This window comes from Aotus nancymaae, unplaced genomic scaffold, assembly GCF_030222135.1.
Source record: "Aotus nancymaae isolate 86718 unplaced genomic scaffold, 86718_ANA_hifiasm-v0.15.2.pri h1tg000016l, whole genome shotgun sequence".
NCBI classification, from domain to species: domain Eukaryota; kingdom Metazoa; phylum Chordata; class Mammalia; order Primates; family Aotidae; genus Aotus; species Aotus nancymaae.
The window spans coordinates 52,316,465-52,336,285 of record NW_026988428.1 but is presented as its reverse complement, the minus strand read 5'-3'; the positions used below and the strand labels follow the sequence as shown (position 1 = coordinate 52,336,285).

General features: G+C 43.1%; 1 protein-coding gene and 1 pseudogene across 3 annotated transcripts in view; one reads left to right on the top strand and one right to left on the bottom strand.

The window, feature by feature from the left end:
- Positions 1-7,970, bottom strand: part of MDM2 (MDM2 proto-oncogene) — a 33,792-nt gene extending 25,822 nt beyond the window's left edge. For 2 of the 3 annotated variants that reach the window (XM_064377318.1, XM_064377320.1), the window contains exons 1-4: positions 7,653-7,970; positions 6,854-6,938; positions 4,751-4,825; positions 1,026-1,159 (exon numbers count right to left, since the gene is read on the bottom strand). In XM_064377318.1, the coding sequence (XP_064233388.1) occupies positions 1,026-1,159; positions 4,751-4,825; positions 6,854-6,934 (290 nt within the window). In that variant the 5' untranslated portion in view covers positions 6,935-6,938; positions 7,653-7,970. Of the gene's footprint in view, positions 1-1,025; positions 1,160-4,750; positions 4,826-6,853; positions 6,939-7,064; positions 7,260-7,652 lie in introns of those variants that run through there. The other variant, XM_064377319.1, reaches the window with a different exon arrangement.
- Positions 7,971-10,920: 2,950 nt separating this feature from the next.
- On the top strand, positions 10,921-11,376 carry LOC135275279 (SUZ domain-containing protein 1-like; annotated as a pseudogene).
- Positions 11,377-19,821: the final 8,445 nt, after the last annotated feature.

Below are 19,821 nucleotides of genomic sequence, written 5' to 3'. Positions count from 1 at the left end.
GTGGCACGATCTCATCTCACCACAACCTCCGCCTCCCGGATTCAAGCATTCTCCTGCCTGAGCCTCCCAAGTAGCTGGGAATACAGGCACGTGCCACCATGCCTGGCTAATTTTGTATTTTTAGTAGAGATGGGGTTTTTCCATGTTGGTCAGGCTGGTCTCAAACTCACGACCTCAGGTGATCCACTCGCCTCAGCCTCCCAAAGTGCTGGGATACAGGCATGAGCCACCGTGCCCGGCCTAAGTCTAGAAGTATTACCTGGGTTAAATTCTCCTGGTTAAGTGCCATAATGATAGGTGAAAATGAAAATGATTTCCAAAATAACTAAAGCTAAATTTAAGCCTTTACCACTTGGTGGTATAAAGACGGTTTCTGGAAGTGACTGGAATAAAAATTTATAATATATAATAGCTATAGCTAATAGATGAATGCTTTGTATCTGACAAACACTATGCTTTTTTATACAACGTCTCTCCTTAAGAGCTATAACTGGCCAGGCACAGTGGCTCACATCTGTAATCCCAACACTTTGGGAGGCTGGGGCAGGCAGATCATGAGGTCAGGAGATCAAGACCATCCTGGCTAACATGTGAAACCCTCAGCTACTCAGGAGGCTGAGGCAGCAGAATTGCTTGAACACAGAAGGCAGAGGTTGCAGTGAACCGAGATCGTGCCATTGCACTCCAGCCTGACAATAAGAGCAGGACTCCATCTCCAAAAAAAAGAGCTATAACCTCCACATGAGGTATTTAATTATCCCTATTTTATAAACGGGGAAACAGGTTTAGAGAGATTAATTTACCTAGTCACAAATTTAGTAAATGACTGGGCTAGATTTCAAACAGATTTATAAGATGCCAGAGCTCAGGTTCTCAAATAATATGCCACAGAGCTAAGAATTTACATTTCAGCATGTTTTTTATATGTTTTAACAGTTTTTCTCTGACAAAAGGGAGTGAGGGTAGAGGTGAACTGAAATGTTAGCCCAGTTGGCTTTTTACAATGGACTAAATTGAAGAATTACCTGTGTTCTTTCACAGAGAAGCTTGGCACACCAAACAAATCTCCTAGAAGATCATTTGAACAATATACAATATGTTGTTGCTTCTCATCATATAATCGTTTATTCATAATATACTGGCCAAGATAAAATAGAACCTGAAATAGAAATACGATTTCTGAGCATTAAAGAAAACTAAATGTTAGTTTAAAATACAGTCAATAATATCCTATTCATCTGAATAAGTTAAATTCTGCTGGTTAAGTGCCATAATGATAGGTGACAATGAAAATGATGTCCAAAGTATCTAAGGCTCAAATTTAAGCCTTCCAGCAACCATATCCACAACTATGTAGAACAACCATCATTCTGTACTTAAAAGAAGCTACTTTTGGCTGGGCGTGGTGGCTCATGCCTGTAATCTCAGCACTTTGGGTGGCTGAAGCAGGTTATCATGAAGTCAGGAGATCAAGACTATCCTGACTATTCAACATGGTGAAACCCCACCTCTACTGAAAATACCAAAAAATTAGCTGGGCATGGCAGCGCATGCCTATAGTCCCAGTTACTTGGGAGGCTGAGGCAGGAGAATTGCTTGAACCCGGCAGAGGCTGCAGAGAGCTGAGATTGCGCCACTGCATTCCAACCTAGGCGAAAGAGACTCCGTCTCAAAAAAAAAAAAAAGGAAGCTACTTTTAAGCCTTTTCCTTTTAATTTGGTGGAAGCAGAAATAACTGCTTCTCTCTTTACTTAACTAAATCTTAAAATGTGAGGCTTTTTCCTTGTAGATGCTAACTCTTCCCAGATATTGATACTAACATATTAGGAAGGGAAGGGGCAGCAAAATGAAAAACTGATAGCTATAAAAAGTTGCAGAAACAAAAATCAACTAAAATACACCAGTGGCCTGGAGCCACTTAGTAAATAGTCACAAACACCATAAACCTCAATAGCGGCGGGGTGCGGTGGCTCATGCCTGTAATCTCAGCACTCTGGGAGGCCGAGGCAGGTGGATCACAAGGTCGGGAGTTTGACACCAGCCTGACCAACATGGCAAAACCCCATCTCTACTAAAAATACAAAACTTAGCCAGATGTGGTGGCAGGCACCTGTAATCCCAGCTACTTGGAGGCTGAGGCAGGCTTGAATCAGGAGGCAAAGGTTGCAGTGAGCTGAGATAACACCATTGCACTCCAGTCTGGACAAGAGCAAAACTCCATCTCAAAAAAAAAAAAAAACCTCAGTAGCCTCTGAGGTCACCAGAGGAGGAAGACAAAAAAACAATCAATGACAGCTACAAAGCAGTACAGGAGAATTCAGTGAGAAATAAACCCTTAAAGATATCAATTTACTCTATATTATAATAATCAAAATAATCATTTTGAACCATTAATAAATTTAAATTATATTCCCTGTGCTACATTAAGACAAGTTGGCAATACATCTTTAAGATAGCCTATTACATCTATACCTAATACATCTTTAAGAGATCCCAGATATAAACCTATTAACAACCACCTAAATACATATGGTATTTTACAGATTACAATGTACTTTTACAAGTATTATCTTATTCTGATATTACATAGAATTGTTATCGCTGTATTAGAAGTGAAAAACTGGACTGGGCACAGTGGCTCACGCCCATAAATCTAGCACTTTAGGAGACCAAGGTAGGCAGATGCCTTGAGCCCAAGAGTTAGAAACCAGCCTGGGCAACATAGTGAAACCCCATCTCTACAAAAATGAAATATATAAATATACAAAAATTAGCCGGGCATGGTGGTACAAGACTGTATTCCTAGCTACTTTAGACACTGAGGTGAGAGGATCACCTGAGCCCAGGAGGTCCAGGTTGCAGTGAGCAGTGATCATGACGCTGCACTCTAGCCTAGGCAACAGAGTGAGACACTGTTGCCAGAAAAAAAAAGAAAAGATATGAAGAAACTGGCCCCAGGTCTTCTGACTCTTAGTCCGATGCTCTTTTTACTACCCATACTGGCTTTCACTACTTTCCCGTGTGCCCCAGAACAAAGATCCTATAACAGAACTACATCAGTCAATATAAACAATACTAGTACATAGTTTAGCATAGCATTCTAAGTTTTTATGATGGCCTTGACCAATTTTCTCATTTCCATCTACTGCTAAATCCATATGTTTTTGTTTCCTTAACTGATTATACAATGATAATAAGGTCAATCCCAAATTAGCCCTAAAAATATCATTTAACCTGGCACTTCCCTACAAGCACTGTCTTTGGATTTAACTGGCCAAGCAGGCATCAACTTTTAAGGAATATTTCTATGTGACTGTGGATTGGACAGATTGTTGTCTGGCAGTGGGAAAGGAAAAAGGAAGAGAACCTAGATTTTTTCTACCAGACATCCCTTAAGGAAGTTTATAAAAGTGTAGCTGGAGAGGAAAAGGATATGGAAGCTCTTCCTGTCCCACTATACTATTGTAAGAAAGAAACTTTAATGTTTCAAGTAATCTGAGTCCCATAAACTAAGTGGGACAGATGGAGAACAGGCATATTTCAATCACACTGAAATTTTGCCTAAGGTGGCTCAATCTCTCACTGAAAATCATGCTCTGTGCACAAATTTAAAGCTGGAGAATGCATTAAAATACTGTATCCATTCAAGAGAACATATGGTCATGAATCAGCTCATCTCTATCCCAGAAAGATCAGTATACTGTACTCATGTATCTCTAGTGCAGAACTTCTTAACCTGGGATCCAGGGATGTCCAAAAAGTCCTTGGATAGAATTCAGGGGGTCCATTATTTTGGATGGGAAAAAAAAATTCTATCTTTATTTTCACAAACTTCTAACGAAAATTTAGCTTTCCCTTAGATTACAAATGTAGGCAACAAATCATAACAGTATTAATACCTGAGATTTCATCACTAAAATCACAGGTGTTTTCATATCATACTGTGCTTATGACAAACATTTCAAAATATCACTTATATTCCTGACCATATCAAAATTATATTCACTGGCCAGGTATGGTGGCTCACGTCTGTAATCCTAGCATTTTGGGAAGCCAAGGTGGGTGGATCACCTGAGGCTAGAAGTTCAAGACCAGCCTGGGCAACATGGTGAAACCCCGTCTCTACTAAAAGTACAAAAAATTATCTCGGTGTGGTGGCAGGCACCTATAATCCCAGCTACTTGGGTGAGTGAGGCAGGAGAATTGCTTGAATCTAGGAGGCAGAGGTTGCAGTGAGCCAAATCGTGCCACTGCACTCCAGCTTGGGTGACAGAGTGAGACTCTGACTCAAAAAAATAATTATATTTATTGTATCTGCTTCTAAATCTTAGTATTTATTGTGTTAATAACAAAAGCACATATATCACAAACTAGTTTACTATTTTGGTAACCGTATTTTAATGTTTCCTTTGTAATCCTATGTTTTATTTCATATATTTAAAAACATGATTCTGAGAGGGAGTTACCAGTCTGAGAAGACTTTTACCAGTCTACCAAAGGGTTCACAGTATAAAATGGTCAAATATCCTTATAGGGCTTCCTTTTATCTCTGAGTTCCCAGCTGAGAAATGAAACTCAAGTATAATTAGAATTTTTAGCTTTAAAATATAGTCCAAATGACCACAAAATTAAATGTTGCTGCTTAATGAAAAATCCTTCTATATGGCAAATTTCTCCCCATGTCTTGAAAGCTTTAAGTATGGCTATATGTAACTAGTAAAGATACTAGTTATCTCTTGATTCAGCTTACCTCTTTCATAGTATAAGTGTCTTTTTGTGCACCAACAGACTTTAGTAACTTCAAAAGCAATGGCTTTGGTCTAACCTATAAAGACAAAAGAGTTGCTATTATACTTCCAAAATTATTCCAGAACTATAGGCCCTGCAACAAACATATCCATCAAGTTCAATAAAGGGGGTTTGGAAAAATGCTGGGGAGAATCTAATTATTATGCAAATATCATGGAATCATCAAGTATCAAGACAGCAAAGATTTCTTCCTTCAGCTATTTATATCACCTGCTTACTGCCTTACAAATAACCATAAATAATTATTGAGATCAAATGAGCTTACTGTACTGATCCAATGAGCTTACTGCAAGCTAACTTAGAGAATCCAAGAGAAAAGAGAAAATCTTTAGAGTGGATCCTGTTACCAATCATCTCTTTCTAAAGATTAGGTTCCTGAAGGCTAGGGAACTTAACCAACCTAAGCTGACAAGGGTAATTAAGAAGAGATCAGGCCGGTGCCTCACCCCTGTAATCCCAGCACTTTGGGAGGATGAGGTGGGCAGATCACGAGATCAGGAGATCAAGAACATCCTGGCTAACAAGATGAAACCCCGTCTCTACTAAAAATACAAAAAATTAGCTGGGCATGGTGGCGCGTGCCTGTAATCCCAGCTACTCAGGAGGCTGAGGCAGGAGAATTGCCTGAACCCAGGAGGCGGAGGTTGCGATGAGCCAAGATCACGCCATTGCACTCCAGCCTGGGTGACAAGAGCGAAACTCTGTCTCAAAAAAAAAAAAAAAAAAAAAAAAAATTAGCCGGGCATGGCAGTGGCATGCGCCTATAGTCCCAGCTACTTGGGAGGCTGAGGCAGGAGAATCACTTGAACCCAGGAGGTGGAGGTTGCAGTGAGCTGAGATCACACCACTGTACTCCAGAGTCTGGGTGACAGTGAGACTACTACAACTCAGCATTTTCTTCCTACTATATCATGCTGCCTCTTAGTTGGTCTGCATTTCAAATATCAGCTTGACAAACATTTACTATGCACTGGACAGTGATAGGTACTGCCAAAAAAAAAAAATTACAAATAAGACATATGACCTGTATTCAAGGAGCCTGCCAACTAAATCAGGGTCAATTTCTTCCTGTAAAGAGCCAGACTGTAAATATTTTCAGCTTTTCATACAGATGGTATATCCACCTCCCAGGTTAAAGCAATTTTGCCTCAGCCTACCCAGCAGCTGGGATTACAGGCAAGTGTGCCCGACTAATTTTTGTATTTTTAGTAGAGATGGGGTTTCACCATGTTGGCCAGGCTAGTCTTCAACTTCTGACCTCAGGTGAGCCCACCATGGCCTCCCAAAGTGCTGGGATTACAGCATGAGTCACCTTGCCCAGCCTGTAATTCCATAAAATCTTCCTTATAGAAATAGTCACACAGAACTCATGTACAAAGCAACACTATCTGTAATACCCAAAAACAGGAGGCAATTTTTAAAAAGCTATCAGTAAAGGCATTTTTAAAATAGTATACTCATGCTATGGAATACTATGCAGCCATTTAAAAGAATTATGTAAACTGTATTTATGGACAAGGATATAAGTCATAGAACACCTACAGTTTTATCTTGTTAGTACAACAAATATGACAAAAACAGATTTAAATTCAAATGTAAATATATGTGGTATGCACATAGAAAAAATCTAAAAGGGAAAATGAAGCAAAAAGGCTGGATTTTCAGGTTTTACTTTAAAATTTCTCTAATGACTAAAATCTTTACAACAAGCATGAATAATTTTTGTGACTTTTAGAAATCATTTTTTAAAAATTTACTGGGAAGTCAAAAAGGAAAAAAATGGATCACATAACAAATACAACTTCAGCAACCACACTTAAGAATGTAATGGAACTAATTTTTAAAGCCCATGTGGCAAAGTGCTAATAAAATACTGACCAATTGTTAACACTTTTTAACTCCACGCAGTTATGTCTGAGGTAGCACACTTTAAGCTATGCACATACAATTTCATTTACAGAGCCATGCTACAATTGAGGTATATGAAATTTAGTTGATCACCTCATAAATTATTCTTAAAGTTACACCAGACAAAAATACCAACCAGAGTCTCTTGTTCCGAAGCTGGAATCTGTGAGGTGGTTACAGCACCATCAGTAGGTACAGACATGTTGGTATTGCACATTTGCCTACAAGGAGGAAAAAAAAGACACGATGGAAACTGGAAATCATGAAACATCTGTGAAAAATACATCATGTATAAAGGACATAAACGCCTTTGTTAAAACTAAAGCTACAAGGAAGTCGGTGCTTACCTGGATCGGTAGAGAAAAAGTAGTGTGCGTCCGTGCCCACAGGTCCACCCTCCAATAGCCACTGAACACAGCTGGGAAAATCCATGGTTTAAATAGCCCCAGCTGGAGACAAGTCAGGGCTTAGCTCCCTTTACTGCAGTTTCGGAACGTGTCTGAACTTGACCAGCTCAAGAGGAAAAGCTGAGTCAACCTGCCCACGGAACCGGCCCAATCCCGCCCAGACTCCGCGCCGCGTTCACACCGGGGAGCGGACAGGCACCTGCGATCATCCGGACCCCCGCGCTGAGGTGGCCCTGCAGTCCCCCGCCCATGTGACCTTTACCCCGGACTCTCGTGGAGACCCCCCCCCCCCCGAACCCGCCCCCCGCCGCGATAGCTGGCCGAAACCCCGCCCTCCTCCCCGGCGGCTACAGCCTCGCCTCGGTCCAACAAAACCTCCGCAAAGCCACGTGCCCCGAGCCCCGAGCCCCGAGCCCCCCGCCATGAATCGCACAAAGGCTGAGATAGGGAAGAGGCTGGGAACCAGCAATGGAGGGAAAACCGTCACAGCCCAGACCCAGAAGTGACCGCTCGCTGCCGGGCCGGTACCTGCTTCACACCATCCGGGGTTTTCGCGGTTAGAGTCAGGGGTTCCTCGAGGGTCCCCCGAGGGTCCCCAGTTTCCTTCACGGGGCGCGCGGAAGCACGACTCCCTGGGCCTCGGGGACCATTCCACTCTCGCTGCCCAGGCACTGGGCGCTCCAACGCACTTAGTCCTAGGAGGGACGGGTGTCCTGGCGATGAAAGCAACAGGATCTCGGTCAGAGGGGTCGGGGCCGCCCCTCGGGCTCGGCTTCTTGCTCCATCTTGCCAACGCACAGGGCCGCACAGGCCCCACAAGCAGCCAAGCTCACCGGGGTGACTCGATGCGCGCCCCCTACCGCCCGAGGAAAGCTCGCCGCGCGTCGCGGGGCATCCGGGCATTTGTGCGCGTGCACGCGCCCGGCCCCGCCTCTTCCAATTGGGTCCTGGGCTCGGCCGCACCGCCTCCGGGAAGGTGGAGCGGGGAAAATCGCCCCCTCTACCGCGCCGGGCGCGGCGGTCTTTGAGGCGGGGCGGGGGTCTTGGCCGCGACCCAGGCGGGTAGGACTCGGCCCTACGCGGTTCCCGCCTGGTTTGGCGCCCCGTGCTGGGACACTCCTTTAGCCGTTGCGCTCTTTTTGTATTTCTTGTGTTTACACATCCCGCCCGCGGTGGAAACTGCGACAAATGTGGATCTCTGCGTCGCTGTTAACCAAAAAGAAACCAAAATTAACGACCGTTTAATATATTAAGCCCACTCCGCCAGCCGCTGGAGTTGTACACAAGTTATTTTAAGGACTGTTTTTTAAAAAAGATTAAAAAAAAACACTTAAGGCAGGCTTATACACCAGTGCATACAGCTGTTCTGGTTGGAGAACAAAGATGCTGGTTACCCTTGGTGGGGAGGGGAGCGGTTACTCTGCGCTTTTAGATTGTTTGGGTTTGGCCGGGCTTGGTGACTCATGCTTGTAATTCCATCACTTTGGGAAACCAAGGCGGGGGAATCACCTGAGGTAAGGAGTTCGAGACCAGCCTGGCCAACATGGTGAAACCCCGTCTCTACTAAAAATACAAAAATTAGCCGGGCGTGGGTGGCGCGAGCCTGTAGTCCCAGCTACTCAAGAGGCTGAAGCAGGAGAATCGCGTGAACCCGGGAGGTGGAGGCTGCAGTGAGCCGAGATCGTGCCTCTGCACTCCGGCCTGGGTGACAGAGCGAGACTCTCAAAAAAAAAAAAAAGTTTGGGTTTGTTAATCTACACCTTTATTACCATTAAAATACATATTTAAAAAAAAAATTTTTTTTTTAAGATTAGGTTTCACCATGGTGGCCAGACTGGTCTTGAACTCCTGACCTCAGGTGGTCCACCCACCTCGGCCTCCCAAAGTGCTAGGATTACAGGCGTGAGCCACCGTGCCCGGCCATTAAAATACATATTTATATATTATACACTCATTCTGACTCACCTACTTGCCCACAGAGGTGTGGCAAAAAATGTTTGATTTTGTCTCATAAATTGAGGACATAAAGAATTGAGTCAGCTAAACCCAAAAACACAGCCATTGCAAAGAAGGAACACCTTTCTTCTCTGCCCAGTAAGCGATTAGCTCCTTGTGAATAAGGACCTTTTTTTATAAAGTTACATCCTTCCCTTCTCCCGTTCCCCAGCCTACTAAAAAGGAATCTTCCTTAAACATAGTGGTCACTCAGTTGATTTAAGTTCATTGCCAATATGATTAACTTAAAGGATTTAGTATGTGTCTTTTAAAAAGATGTTGTCTTTACCAGATCAAATGCAGTGGGGTTTCTGATTGTGAGACTCAGTGCTTGACACTGGATGAAGGAAAATCTCAAGCGGTGAGAAAAATGTAAGCATGAAAAGATAAGTGCTAGAAGTTGGTATTTGTTAAATATCAAGTGAATGAATGGGTTTGTGCTATAAAATTTCAGAGACAGAATGGATTGCTTAGTGAATGCTGGGGACAGTTCACAAAGGCCTCAGAGAAGATCACTGAAAGATGGTGAGACAAATAAAAGCAGAGAGTATTCCAGGCACAAGAAAACGATCACAAAATGCAGAAAAGAAAATATAAGATGACTGTTTGAGATACAATAAATAAGTTTGACTTGCATTAAAGTCAAGAACAAGTTTTAAGAACTTGGAGTCTCCTTAAATGCCAAGCAAGGAAATCTGGGCTTTGAACAGAGTAGACATTAGGAGTATAAAAACAGGTGATTTGCTTCAAACTGTATTTTAACAGGACCACCAAGAACTGATTCAAACTCAGAATAGTCAGGCCAGCTGCCTTCTGGACCAAATGTCCCCCTTCTCATTGGCCTTGTGCTTTGAAAAAATTACCTTGACAAAATTATTAGAGCAGAAACAAAAGGCAGAACTGATAAGATTAGATCTTTTCTAATGTAACCGGAAAAGAAGGAGCAGAAATGAAGGCAGAAGGGAGAAGAAGCGGGAGTGGGGGAGAGAGAGAAGCAAAAAGGATTCACTCAAGAACCTGGTATTCAAAACTATGTGTACCAGCACTGCCACAGCATGATGATTCAGTGTTGTTGGAAATAGATGCTTGGTCCCACAAAGAAAAATTAGCAAAGGATCTTAAAGCAACAAATGTTTTACTTCCTGGACGGCAGTAAGTGTACCCTTGCTAGCCATTGTGCCACAAGAGTGCAATGAACAAAGGAAGACAAATTTATCCCCTAGGCATTTGGGGTCATCCTTAATGCTGTGTCTGACCCCCGTTGGCTGGAGCCAGACCTCTAAACTAAAACCCGATTGACTAACGACTTAAAACTTTTTTAAACAGGTAAAAGCAGTGGAGAGCTGGGACATGCCTGTGAGCACGTCCAGCACAGATATCTTGGTTAAAGTACAAGGACATAGAATGTACTACGTGCCTGTAAGCATGGCACGTCTAACAGCTACATAGGATAGGGCTTAAAGTTATTAGCACACTTATTCTTTAACAAGAAAGGAAACTTTAAAAAGGAAGTTTTCTACTTCCCACAAGAAGTTGAAAATACTGCTGATCAAAAAAGTCTGGGGGGGAATGAAAAGTTGAGTTAGTTTTAGGTGATGCGTCACAGAACAGAATTCAGTGGTAAAAAGCTTAGGCTTGGAACAGAGCTTGAAACAGCAAAAGAATTAGAGGAATGACCAGAAAGCCAAGGGCCATATAGTGATGTCTAAAAAAATCAGAATCAAGTGATAATATTGAATACTGCAAAAGTCAAAGAAAATGCAGAATAAGAAAGCAAGCGATCTGGAAAGCAGCAAGTGAGATGGAATATGAGGAGGTCGCTGAGAGCTGGGAAGAGGCAGCAGACAGCAGGGAAATAGACCTCTGAAAAAAAAACTGAAGATCACACAGAAAGACAGCAGGAAAGCCAGATCTCTTCCCAAAGTGCCCATTATGATTCAGGACTGCAGTTTTCCTGCGGGACCCCCTCCACAGGTCCTCATCCTCAAGAAGCCCACCAGCAACGTTGTGGTCGGCAGCCCCAACTCTGCCAGCAGGTCCACCCTTTCAGTCAAATCCCTGGCAGGGCAGGAGGCCGAGACCAGGATCCTGGGCAGTGTTGGGCGAGGAGGAGCAGGAGAAACCCATCTTCGACAGGCATTCCTCTGATCTTCCCTTCAGGCCAACCGGGATCTCCCAACCCAAAGACAGCAGGCAGCCTAGTAATGTGACCAGACAGACTCTGGGTCCTGATGGGTCACAAGGCTTCAAACAGTGAAGATAAATGCTGGCAAGAAGAGACGGTGTGACTGCCTCGTCAATGCCTCCTGGTCGTCTGCCATGTCTTTGTCACCCAGGTTGCAGTGCAGTGGCATGATCTTGGCTCACTGCAGCCTCCACCTCCCAGGTTCAAGCAATTATCCAGCCTCAGCCTCCTGAGTAACTGGGATTACAGGCTTGTGCCACCACACCTGGCTAATTTTTGTATTTTTAGTAGAGATGGGGTTTTTCCATGTTGGCCAGGCTGGTCTCAAACTCGTGGCCTCAAGTGATCCGCCCACGTCAGCCTCCCAAAGTGCTGGGATTATAGGCATGAGCCACCATACCTGGCCACAACTCATCTTTAAAGCATGGTGAAAACTAAACATTTAGCTCAGAAACCATGTTTAGAATGCTGAGTTTCACAATATTTATGAGACTATCTAAAATTACAGAGTAGTTCAGATTCCATATGTCTTTCCAAACATCTGGAACTGAATAGTGTTAAAGCAAAATCCAGGCCGGGTGCAGTGGTTCACACCTGTAATCCCAGTGCTTTGGAAGGCTGAGATGGGCAGATCACTGAAGGTCAGGAGTTCGAGACCAGCATGTGAAACCCTGTTCCTGCTAAAAATATAAAAATTAGCCGGGTGTGGTGGCACAAGCCTGTAATCTCAGCTAATTGGAAGGCTAAGACAGGAGAATCACTTGAACCTGGAAGTGGATGTTGCAGTGAGCTGAGATGGTGCCACTGCACTCGAGCCTGAGCGACAGAGCAAGACTCTGTCTTGGAAAATAAAAGGCAAAATCCCAGCAGCAAATAGTGAATATAAAGACTTTTTGTTTTTATTTTGAAAATTAATCAACTTTTGTTTAATTAGACTGAAACATGCAGATTCACAGAGCAGTTAATAATTCAACAAAAGAAACCACCTCAAGTTCTTCTGCTCTGGAAAAAAAAAAAAGAAACCACTACCCAGAATTCACATTTTTCATTTCTGTATCAATTTTTTTATTTTTTTATTTTTTTGGAGACAGATTTTCACTCCGTCACCCAGGCTGGAGTGCAGTGATGTGATCTCGGCTCACTGCAACCTTACAACCTCCGCCTCCTGGGATCAAGCGATTCTCCTGCCTCAGCCTCTCGAGTAGCTGGGATTACAGGCATGCACCACCACACCTGGCTAATTTTTCATTTTTAGTAGAGACAGGGTTTCACCATGTTGGCCAGGCTGGTCTTGAACTCCTGACCTCAGGTGACCCGCCTGTAATGAGCCAAGATTGCGCCACCTTGCCTGGCTAATTTTTAGAATTTTTAGTAGAGGCGAGATTTTACCAAGTTGGCCAGGCTGCTCTGGAACTCCCGACCTCAAGCAATCCACCTGCCTTGGCCTCCCAAAATGCTGGGATTACAGGTGTGAGCCACTATATTTTTTAAATGAAACATTGCTTAGAAAATTGAAATTTCACTGTTATTCTTTATCCCATTCCCCTCCCTTCCCTTAATAATGATCAATTTGATGCCTGTCCACTGCATCTGTGTTTTATATATTCACTGTAAATATATGAATCCATAAACAACCAGGACAGGAGGCTGCATACACCTCTGAAAGAACTTGCTAGGCAATAGAATAGTAAGCCTTATAGTAAGTTTTAATATGTAACAAGGAAAGCTCTCCTTATCTTTTTCAGTATTATTTTGGCCCTTCTTGGATATTACTTTTAGAACCAATTTGTCTAAGTCACAAAAAGAATCCTCTTGGGATTTTGCTTTGCATTGCGAATTGGATTGACAGACTAATTTGACTTCTTTTCAGTATGTATTCTTCCCAGATAAGAACATGATATATCACTTCATTTTTTTAGGTCTCTCTTAACATTCTTTAATAATGCTTTATCATTTCCTCCTTAAACCTTTGTGTGTTTGGCTAGCTTTTTTCGGAGGTGTTTTATAAGTTTCATTGCTGTTTTTAAATTATGCCTTTCTTTTTAAATTTTATTTTCTATTCAGTTATTGCTGATATATGAAACAATTACTCATTTTTGTGTTTTAATCTTAAAGCCAGCAATACTGCTTTTTTGTTTGTTTTTGATACGGAGTCTCACTCTGTCATCCAGACAGGAGTGCAGTGGCACAATCTCAGCTCACTGCAGTGTCTGCCTCCTCGGTTCAAGGGATTCTCCTGCCTAGAGCCTCCCACGTAGCTGGGATTATAGGCGCCCGCCACCACGACTGGCTAATTTTTGTATTTTTAGTAGAGACGGGGTTTCACCATGTTGGTCAAGCTGGTCTCAAACTCCTGACCTCAAGTGGTCCACCCACTTCAGCCTCCCAAAGTGCTGGGATTACAGGCTGCATTTTGTTTTGTTATACAGTACTATTACTTTTTCAGTAGATGCTCTTGGATTTTCTGTGTAGATAATATTATTTGCAAAATCACCAACTTGTCTCTTCTTTTCTTATACTTCTTTTTCATTTTCTTACAACCATTAAGTAGCAGGAGCGGTGAGGAACAAACCTCTTGAATACCGAACTGAGGAAGGAAGTGGTTTTTATTCAGCCAGGAGCTGTGGGGGGGCTACAGCCTCATTCACCAAGCTTCCGGAGGTCTTAGGCTTACAACGCTAAAGGGGAAACTGAGGCGGAACTATATCATTGTCCATTTGCTGGACGTCCAACCTTAAAATCTTTTGGCTTCATTGATTTGCTAATTCATAGGCAGCGTGAGCGGGAACTGGCAGGGTGGGCGGCTTACAGAGACAAGACAAAAGCAACAAGCTGTTTGTTGGCAGAGGTGTTTCCAGGAGGGAGCCTGGTCCGTGGAGACGTGTGGGCATGACCCAGTGCTGGGCTCCAGCCAGCAGGGATAGCATTCATTTGCAGCTCTTTCAAGGTTAACAGATAGCAGAGATGCTGGGAACTAAAAAGGGAGTCATTTTCCCAGCTCTTTGGTATTTTATTTTCCTTTTTCACCCTCCTTCCCATCTGGAAGTGGGGAGGGAGGAGGTGAAATAGAAGCAGGCGAGGGGGTCTCCCCTCTCAATTAGAATAATTCTTTCTTTATGAAATAGTAGCAGTGATAGTGGGCAACCTCATCTTATTCATGACATTAGTAAAAATGCTTTTAAAATGTGATGTTTGCTGTAAATTATAAGTAGAAGCTCTTTATTACATAAAAGTTTCCTTCTGGCCGGGCGTGGTGGCTCACGCCTGTAATCCCAGCACTTTGGGAGGCCGAGGAGGGTGGATCACAAGGTCAGGAGTTTGAGACCAGTCCGTCCAAGATGTTGAAACCCCGTCTCTACTAAAAATACAAAAATTAGCTGGGCGTGGTGGCACGCACCTGTAATCCCAGCTACTCAGGAGGCTGAGGCAGGAGAATCGCTTGAACCTGGGAGGCGGAGGTTGCAGTGAGCCAAGATCGCACCATTGCACTCCAGTCTGGGTGACAGAGTGAGACTCTGTCTTAAAAAAAAAAAAAAGTTTCCTTCTTTTCCTGATTTTTTAAGGTTTAAAAAAATATGAATGAGTGTTCAGTTTTATACACTTCTTTTTTATGCATCTAGAAATGATCATGTGGCTTTTCTCCTTTAATCTGCCTATATGGTAAGATTATATTGATAGATTTTCTAATATTGACCTTCCTTGTTTTACTCAGATACAATTCTACTTAGTTACAATGGATCTCTCTTTTTTTTTTTTTGGACATTTGTGAATTGAATTTGTAACAGGAAAAGTATTACATGATAATATGGGGGTATAATTGAGTTTCTGCTCTTAGAAGATAACAAATATTTCAGAGATTTTAGTAGAAATATTGCCCTGTTAAGAACATTCAGTTATCTAAAGCTAAGTTCAAATAAGGCCCAATTCTTGGCCTGAGACTCTGGTTCCCACAGGTGCAATACAGGCTGAACTGGTTTGATAACTTTCACCATTGAGAGTTTTTGTTTGTTTGTTTTGAGAGGGAGTCTTACTCTGCCTCCAGGCTGGAGTGCAGTAGTAAGATCTCAGCTCACTGCAACCTCCACCTCCCAGGTTCAAGCGATTCCCCTGCCTCAGCCTCCTGAGTAGCTGGGACTACAGGCACAGGCCACCAATCCTGCCTAATTTTTTGTATTTTAGTAGAGACGGGGTTTCACCATGCTGGCCAGGATGGTCTGGAGCTCCTGACCTCGTGATCTGCTCACCTCAGCCTCCCAAAGTGCTGGGATTACAGGCATGAGCCACTGCGCCCAGCCTTTTTTTTTTTTTTTTTTTTTTTTTGATACTAAGTTTTGCTCTTGTTGCCCAGGCTGGAGTGCAATGGCACGATCTTGGCTCACTGCAACCTCTGCCTCCCAGGTACAAGCGATTCTCCTGTCTCAGCCTCCTAAGTAACTTGGATTACAGGCTTGCACCACCATGACTGGCTAATTTGTTTGTATTTAATAGAGACGGGGTTTCACCATGTTAGTCAGGCTGGTTTCAAACTTCTGACCTCAGGTGATCCACCCACCTCGGCCTCCTAAAGTGCTGGAATTGTAGGTGTGCGCCACTATGTCGGCTACCATTAAGAGTTTTAAGAAAGGACCAGGAACAACAGAAGTCATCTTTTAGTGGAATGAAGAGTTTACAAGCTCCCAGCTGACCTAAATCTGAGATCTGTGATTATATCGTGTCTGAAAGTTGCAAAGCCGCTCAGCTGGCTGAAGAAAGGTAGTTGAGGTTGAGCAGCATCCCCCACTCTTTGGGGTGGAAAGGTTACTGGAGTTTCCCCCAGATTAAGTGTTTCCTGGAGAAAATGGAAGGAGTATAAGCAGTTCTGCTGGTAACTCCTAAGATGGCCACTACCTGGGTAATAGAACCCTGGAAGCAAAAGACATAGGATATCTATTGGTAGAACGTGCTGGACTAGGGAGAAAAAAGTTGAGCTTCATTCATATACCCCTACTCAACTTCCTACCAGGAGCATGCCACAGGTCTTTTTGAAGAAATATCATTTGGACACCTGCCAGATGGAGGGAACTGATGGCCAATTGGTAATAATCAGAGAAACTGGGACAACCAACAGAAAGGGACAGAAATGGTTCCCATCATCTAGTTGAGGTTGTTCATATAATGAACCATGGTTATGTCCTGCTAATAAAAGGGCAACAAATTTTGAAGGGCAATTATGTAAAGAAATGTAATTTTCCTCTTCTTCCTCCTTGCCACCCTAACTGGTATTGGGATGGCAGAAGTCATGGGTGGTTTTCTATTGCTGTGTAACAAATTACCACAAATGCAGTAGCTTAAAGCAACACAAATTATTAGCTCACAGTACATATATCAGAAATCCAGGTAGGCTCACCCTCTGTTCCAGGTCTCATAAAGCCTAAATCAAGGTGTGGGCCAGCTTGTGCTCTTAGCTAGAGGATCTAGGGAAGAACCTGCTTTCTAGGTCATTCAAACTGTTGGCCAAATTCAGTTCCTTGTGGTTGTAGGATGGTAGTCCCCTTTTTCTTGCTGGCAGTGAGGACCGCTCTCAGCTCCTAAAGCCTTCCTGAATTCCTTGGCACATATTCCCCTCCATCTTCAAGCCAGCACCAGCAACAGGGTGTACAATCACCCTTGTGCTTTGAACCTCTGACTTACTCTCCTGCTACTAGCCAGAAAAAACTCTGACTTTAAGGGCTCATTGATTTGTTGAGGCCAACCCAGATCATCTCCCTTTTGCCATGTAACGTAACAGAACCATGGGAGTAATATTCACATATTCACATATTCCCACACTTAAAAGGGAAGGGCTCATCCATGGGCAAGGTCATTGGGAGTCATTCTTGGAATTCTGAGTACCACAAGTAATAACTGGGAATACAGAATGGGATGTGACAAGAAGACCTATGCCCTACATCCCACACCCCCATTCCCAATTCCAGGTCACCAGAGCCACAAGTCCAGCCTGCTCTGGTGAGAGGAGGAACGCTTTGAACCAAATATTACTTGAAGTTTCAAAATGAAGACATCAATAATAATTGAAATGAGACTGCTTTAAAAACTAAAAGAACTGCTGGGTGCGGTGGCTCACACCTGATACCCAGCACTTTGGGAGGCCGAGGCAGGTGGATCATGAGGTCAGGAGTTCGAGACCAACCTGGCCAACCTGGTGAAACCCCGTCTCTACTAAAAATGCAAAATTTAGCCGGGCATAGTGGCGCATGCCTGTAATCCTAGCTACTCAGGAGGCTGAAGCAGGAGAATAGCTTGAAACTGGAAGGTGGAGGTTGTAGTAATCCGAGATTGCACCATTGCACTCCAGCCTGGGCAAAAGACTGAAACTCCATCTCAAAAAAAAAAAAAGAAAAGAAAACCTAAAAGAATTGTAAGATTATGGATTTGGATTAGATATCATTGAGGGAGGCTGCTTCCCAATGAAAAGGGGTATTACATGGTACAGTCACCAAAACACATTTGATTGCAGTAAAACTCCAGTAAGGAACCCTTTATATTGATCTTTATGATTAGGGCTTTTATTGTGTAGGTTTTAGAGATTGGTCTATATTATTCTTTCCTTATATACTCTTGTCCAGTTTTGAGATCAAGAAAGGTATTATAAAATGAGTTGAGTAGCTTTTTCTGTTCTCCAAAACAGTAAGTATAAAACTGAAATTATCTGTTCATTGAAGGTTTGATGAAACTAGGCTTGAAGATGTCGTGGTATTTTTGACTACCATTTTTAATTTTTAGAATAATTATTATTTAGGGCCAGGCACAGTAGTTTATGCCTGTAATCCCAGCACTTCGGGAAGCTGAGGCAAGCAGATTACTTGAGGTCAGGAGTTTGAGACCAGCCTGGCCAACATGGTGAAACTCTACCTCTATGAAAAAAATTTTTTTTTTTAAATTAGCTGCTTGGCTGGGCACAGTGGCTCACACCTGTAATCCCTGCACTTAAGGAGGCCAAGGCAGGTGGATTACCCGAGGTTGGGAGTTCAAGACCAGTCTGGCCAACATGGTGAAACCCCATCTCTGCTAAAAGTACAAAAACTAGCCAGGCATGGTGGCAGGTATCTGTAATCCCAGTTACTCAGGATTACAAGCATGACAATTGCTTGAACCCAGGAGGCGGAGGTTGCAGTGAGCCAGGATTGTGCCATTTCACTCCAGCCTGGGTGACAGAGCAAGACTCCATCTCAAAAAAAAAAAAAAAAAAATTGGCTGGTCATGGTAGTGGGCACCTGTAATCCCAGCTACTCGGGAGGCTAAGGCAAGGAGAATCACTTGAAGCCAGAAGGCAGAGATTGAAGTAAGCAGAGACTGTGCCACTGCACTCCAGCCTGGGCAACAGAGTGAGACTCTGTCTCAAAATAATAAAAGGGCCAGGTGCCGTGGCTCATGCCTGTAATCCCGGCATTTTGGGAGACCGGGGCAGGCAGATCACCTGAGGGTCAGGAGTTTGAGACCAGCCTTACCAACATTGTGAAACCCCATCTCTACTAAAAATATAAAATTAGCCGGGCATGGTGGCGCATGCCTATAATCCCAGCTACTCAGGAGGCTGAGCAGGAGAATCGCTTGAACAGGAGACAGAGGTTGCAGTGAGACAAGATTGCACCATTGTACACCAGCCCAGGCAACAAAGAGAGAAAGTCTGTCTCAAAAAATAATAATAATAACTACAATTATTATTGTTGTTGTTTAGTTTTATTTCTCCTGAAGTCAATTTTGTTTATATTTTTCTAGAAAATTATTTATTTGATCATAATTTTCTATTTTTTAGATATGACCTTTTGATGTATGTCTCTACTGTATCTGTAATTATGTTGTCCTTTTCAATCCTAATATATGTTATTTAATATTAGGGATGTTAGCCAGGCATGGTGGCTTATGCCTGTAATCCCAGCTGCTTCCCAATGAAAAAGGGCATTACATGGTATAGTCACCAAAACACATTTGATTGCAGTGAAACTCCATTAAGGAACACTTTATATTGATATTTTTAAGCTGGGGCTTTTTTTGTGTGGGCTTTAGAGATTGGTCTATATTATTCTTTACTTATATTCTCTTGTCCAGTTTTGAGATCAAGGTTTTAATGGTATTATAAAATGAGTTGAGTAGCTTTTTTGGTCTTCAAATTCTCACAAAAGTAGTCCTGCCTTGCAGGCCTGTCAAGCAGTCTTTGGTAGCATTCAAGTCCTCCTTCCAAGGCAAGCTGTGGTTGGCATGCCCAGTAGGTTCCTTGAGTGGGTGGGAGAATCCCTGCCCTTGAGCCTGCAGCCTCTGCCTGGACACTGCCTTTTCCTGGAGGCTGAGGTGTTTGGAACTCTCTAACCACTACAACTGGCACAAGATGTCTCTGCTGTTGGTCTTCAAAGTGGTTAAAAAGACACTGCCTTCTCCCTGATGAGAAGCTGCCTCACAGTCATAGGTCTCTTTAATTTTTTTTCCTGTGGCTAGATCTAGAAGGCAACTGCCATCTAATCTCTGGCAGTCTCCAGATTC